Source organism: Ascaphus truei, unplaced genomic scaffold, assembly GCF_040206685.1.
Source record: "Ascaphus truei isolate aAscTru1 unplaced genomic scaffold, aAscTru1.hap1 HAP1_SCAFFOLD_722, whole genome shotgun sequence".
In the NCBI taxonomy this organism is placed as follows: Eukaryota; Metazoa; Chordata; class Amphibia; order Anura; family Ascaphidae; genus Ascaphus; species Ascaphus truei.
Genome location: NW_027457056.1, coordinates 525 through 5,331, shown reverse-complemented (window position 1 = coordinate 5,331; position 4,807 = coordinate 525). Strand labels below are relative to the sequence as shown.

Sequence of the window (4,807 nt, the reverse complement as noted above, 5' to 3'; positions counted from 1 at the left end):
TTGGGAAGCTCTGTACATGTGAAGAAGAGACCTGTGAGGTTTGGGAAGCTCTGTACATGTGAAGAAGAGACCTGTGAGGTTTGGGAAGCTCTGTACACGTGAAGAAGAGACCTGTGAGGTTTGGGAAGCTCTGTACACGTGAAGAAGAGACATGTGAGGTTTGGGAAGTTCTGTACATGTGAAGAAGAGACATGTGAGGTTTGGAAGCTGTGTACATGTGAAGAAGAGACCTGTGAGGTTTGGGAAGCTCTTTACACGTGAAGAAGAGACCTGTGAGGTTTGGGAAGCTCTGTACATGTGAAGAAGACCTGTGAGGTTTGGGAGTCTCTGTACATGTGAAGAAGAGACATGTGAGGTTTGGGAAGCTCGGTACATGTGAAGAAGAGACCTGTGAGGTTTGGCAAGCTCGGTACATGTGAAGAAGAGACCTGTGAGGTTTGGGAAGCTACATGTATGAGTAATTGGAGAGATGTGATGTGTCGGAGTGACAGAGACAGAGACCTGACAAATACATTGTTTTATTGTTGGTAAGATGAGAGACAGGCGGCGTCTCGCAGACACTCTCCCGTTTCATTGCGCGACGCTCTCACACCCAGTTACTGAAGAATTGTTTGAAGAGGGGAGACTCGTTACTCTCAGACACTACCTGAACCTACAGAGAGAGGGAGACTGGCAGAGACTGGCAGGGGGGTGCAGAGAGACTGGCAGGGGGGTGCAGAGAGACTGCAGGGGGGTGCAGAGACAGGCAGGGAGGTGCAGAGACTGGCAGGGGGGTGCAGAGACTGGCAGGGGGGTGCAGAGGGGGGCAGAGAGACTGGCAGGGGGGTGCAGAGAGACTGGCAGGGTGGTGCAGAGGGGGGCAGAGAGACTGGCAGGGGGGTGCAGAGAGACATAGAGGCAGGGGGGTGAAGAGAAACATACAGGCAGGGGGATGCAGAGAGACAGGCAGGGAGGTGCAGAGAGACAGGCAGGGGGGTGCAGAGAGACAGGCAGGGGATGCAGAGAGACTTGGCAGGGGGTGCAGAGAGACTGGCAGGGGGATGCAGAGAGACTGGCAGGGAGGGCAGAGAGACAGGCAGGGAGGTTCAGAGAGACAGACAGGGGTGCAGAGAGACAGGCAGGGAGTGCAGAGAGACAGGCAGGGGGGTGCAGAGAGACAGACAGAAGTGCAGAGAGACAGGCAAGGAGGTGCAGAGACAGGCAGGGATGTGCAGAGAGACAGACAGGGAGGTGCAGAGAGACAGGACAGGGAGGTGCAGAGAGGACAGGGGGCAGGGGAGGGTGCAGAGACAGGCAGGGAGGTGCAGAGACAGGCAGGGAGGTGCAGAGACAGGCAGGGGAGGTGCAGAGACGGCAGGGAGGTGCAGAGACGGGCAGGGAGGTGCAGAGACAGGCAGGGAGGTGCAGAGACAGGCAGGGAGGTGCAGAGACAGGCAGGGAGTGCAGAGACAGACAGGGAGGTGCAGAGACAGGCAGGGAGGTGCAGAGACAGACAGGGAGGTGCAGAGACAGGCAGGGAGGTGCAGAGACAGGCAGGGAGGTGCAGAGACAGACAGCGAGGTGCAGAGACAGGCAGGGAGGTGCAGAGACAGACAGGGAGGTGCAGAGACAGGCAGGGAGGTTGCAGAGACAGGCAGGGAGGTGCAGAGACAGACAGGGAGGTGCAGAGACAGGCAGGGAGGTGCAGAGACAGCAGGGAGGTGCAGAGACAGACAGCGAGGTGCAGAGACAGGCAGGGAGGGTGCAGAGACAGACAGGGAGGTGCAGAGACAGACAGGGAGGTGCAGAGACAGACAGGGGAGGTGCAGAGAGACAGGCATGGAGGTGCAGAGAGACAGGCATGGAGGTGCAGAGAGACAGGCAGGGAGGTGCAGAGAGACAGGCATGGAGGTGCAGAGAGACAGGCATGGAGGTGCAGAGAGACAGGCAGGGAGGTGCAGAGAGACAGGCAGGGAGGTTGCAGAGAGACAGGCAGGGAGGTGCAGAGAGACAGGCAGGGAGGTGCAGAGAGACAGGCAGGGAGGTGCAGAGAGACAGGCAGGGAGGTGCAGAGAGACAGGCAGGGAGGTGCAGAGAGACAGGCAGGGAGGTGCAGAGAGACAGGCAGGGAGGTGCAGAGACAGGCCAGGGAGGTGCAGAGACAGAGCAGGGAGGTGCAGAGACAGGCAGGGAGGTGCAGAGAGACTGGCAGGGAGGTGCAGAGAGACTGGCAGGGAGGTTGCAGAGACAGGCAGGGAGGTGCAGAGACAGGCAGGGAGTGCAGAGAGACAGGCAGGGAGGTGCAGAGAGACTGGCAGGGAGGTGCAGAGAGACTGGCAGGGAGGCGCAGAGAGACAGGCAGGGAGGTGCAGAGAGACAGGCAGGGAGGTGCAGAGAGACAGGCAGGGAGGTGCAGAGAGACAGGCAGGGAGGTGCAGAGAGACAGGCAGGGAGGTGCAGAGAGACTGGCAGGGAGGTGCAGAGACAGGCAGGGAGGTGCAGAGAGACAGGCAGGGAGGTGCAGAGACAGGCAGGGAGGTGCAGAGACAGGCAGGGAGGTGCAGAGAGACAGGCAGGAGGTGCAGAGAGACTGGCAGGGAGGTGCAGAGAGACAGGCAGGGAGGTGCAGAGACAGGGCAGGGAGGTGCAGAGAGACAGGCAGGGAGGTGCAGAGAGACTGGCAGGGAGGTGCAGAGAGACAGGCAGGGAGGTGCAGAGAGACAGGCAGGGAGATGCAGAGAGACAGAAAGATACTCACCTGGGTTTTGGGAGAGTACTTCATGAGAGAGAGGAACTGATTGGCCGTCTCCAGAGAGCGCTCTCGTTCTTCCTTGTTGGCTTTCTTACCTACGGAAGAGCGTCAGAAACTGTAAGGAGATGTCTGTCACACTCTCCTATTCTGTATCCCGCTTCTGGACTCTTCCCTCCCCCACCCCTCCTCATCTCGTCCCCCTCCTCTCTTCCCGCTCCCCCCCCTCCTCCTCTCTTCCCACCCTCTCCCTCCGCCTCTCTTCCCACTCCCCCCCTCCGCCTCTCTTCCCGCTCTCCCCCCTCCTCCTCTCTTCCCGCTCCCCCCCTCCGCCTCTCTTCCCGCTCCCCCTTCCTCCTCCTTCCCACCCCTCCTCCTCTCTTCCCACTCCCCCCTTCCTCCTCCTTCCCCCCCCTCCTCCTCTCTTCCCACCCCTCCTCCTCTCTTCCCACTCCCCCCTTCCTCCTCCTTCCCCGCCCTCCCTCCTCTCTTCCTGCTCCCCCTTCCTCTCCTCCTCCTCCCCCCCTCCTCCTCTCCCCCTCCTCCTCTCTTCCCCACTCCTCCTCCTCTCTTCACTCCCCCTTCCTCCTCCTCCCCCCTCCTCCTCCTCTCTTCCCGCTCCCCCTTCCTCCTCCTACCCCCTTCCTCCTCCTCCCCCCCTCCTCCTCTCTCCGATCCCCCCTTCCTCCTCCTCCCCCCCTCCTCCTCTCTTCCCAATTCCCCCCAACCTCCTTCCCCCCTTCCTCCTCTCTTCCCACTCCCCCCATCCTCCACTCTTCCCGCTCCCCCCTTCCTCCTCCTTCCCCCCCCTCCTCCTCTCTTCCCACTCCCCCCCTCCTCCTCCTTCCCCCCTCCTCCTCCTTCCCCCCTCCTCCTCGTGTCTTCCCACTCCCTCCCTCCTCCTCCTTCCCCCCTCCTCCTCCCCCCCCTCCTCCTTCCCCCCTCCTCTCTTCCCACTCCCCCCCTCCTCCTTCTTTCCCCCCCCCCCTCCTCCTCTGTTCCCCCCCCTCCTCCTCCTTCCCCCCCCTCCTCCTCCTTCCCCCCCCTCCTCCTTTCTTCCCACTCCCCCCCCCACCTCCTTCCCCCCCTCCTTCTCTCTTCCCACTCCCCCCCCTCCTCCTCCTCCCCCCCTCCTCCTCTCTTCCCGCTCCCCCCTCCTTCCCCCCCCTCCTCCTCCTCCTTCCCCCCCCCACCTTCCCCCCCTCCTCCTCCTTCCCCCTCCTCCTCCTTCCCCCCCCTCCTCCTCTCTTCCCACTTCCCCCCTCCTCCTTCCCCTCCTCCTCCTCTCTTCCCACTCCCCCCTCCTCCTTCCCCCCCCTCCTCCTCTCTTCCCACTCCCCCCCTCCTCCTTCCCCCCTCCTCCTCTCTTCCCCCTCCTCCTTCCCCCCCTCCTCCTCTCTTCCCACTCCCCCCCTCCTCTCTTCCCCCCCCTCCGCCTCTCTTCCCGCTCCCCCCTCCTCCTCCCCTCCTCCTCCCCTCCTCCTCCTTCCTCCCCTCCCCCTCTCTCCCCCCCCCCTCCTCCCCACCTTTCCACACATAGATTTTCCCCGCAGAGTCCAGTATGAAACAGTCGTCTGAGATCAGCTGCTCCTTACGGAAGAGAACCGCCGTCCCCGACACGAGACACCTGCATCTGACCGCTGGCATTAGAGACCTGAGGGGGAGTGACAGGTTGCTGCAGATTCGGAGAGCGCACCTGATAGAGCGCTCTCAGTGTCACACTGACTGTCTCTCACCTGATAGAGCGCTCTCACAGTGTCACACTGACTGTCTCTCACTCTGATAGAGCGCTCTGTGTTACACCTGATAGAGCGCTCTCACAGTGTCACACTGACTGTCTCTCACCTGGATAGAGGACTCTCTCAGTGTTACACTGACTGTCTCTCACCTGATAGAGCACTCTCACAGTCACACTGACTGTCTCTCACCTGATAGAGCGCTCTGTGTTACACCTGGCAGAGCACTCTCACAGTGTCACACTGACTGTCTCTCACTTGACAGAGCGCTGTAAGTGTCACACTCTCTCACCTATTGAAGCACTCTCACAGTGTCACAGTGACTGTCTCACATTATAGAGCG

At 61.1% G+C, this 4,807-nt stretch overlaps 1 protein-coding gene across 1 annotated transcript; it reads right to left on the bottom strand.

The window, feature by feature from the left end:
- Positions 1-502: 502 nt before the first annotated feature.
- Positions 503-4,571, bottom strand: LOC142486061 (macrophage-capping protein-like). The gene is made up of 3 exons (XM_075584729.1): positions 4,255-4,571; positions 2,738-2,826; positions 503-652 (listed from the first exon to the last, which is right to left on the bottom strand). The coding sequence occupies exons 1-3, from the start codon at positions 4,373-4,375 to the stop codon at positions 587-589; spliced, it is 276 nt and encodes a 91-aa protein (XP_075440844.1). The 5' UTR covers positions 4,376-4,571; the 3' UTR covers positions 503-586.
- Positions 4,572-4,807: the final 236 nt, after the last annotated feature.

What these genes read in the sequence shown, in the direction of transcription:
- LOC142486061 (XM_075584729.1), bottom strand. Translation starts at nt 4,375, where the DNA reads ATGCCAGCGGTCAGATGCAGGTGTCTCGTGTCGGGGACGGCGGTTCTC. An exon ending in GAAAATCTATGTGTGGAAAG is followed by an intron (nt 2,827 to 4,254) that starts GTGGGGAGGAGG and finishes GCTCTTCCGTAG; the next exon opens with GTAAGAAAGCCAACAAGGAA. An exon ending in AGTACTCTCCCAAAACCCAG is followed by an intron (nt 653 to 2,737) that starts GTGAGTATCTTT and finishes CTCTCTCTGTAG; the next exon opens with GTTCAGGTAGTGTCTGAGAG.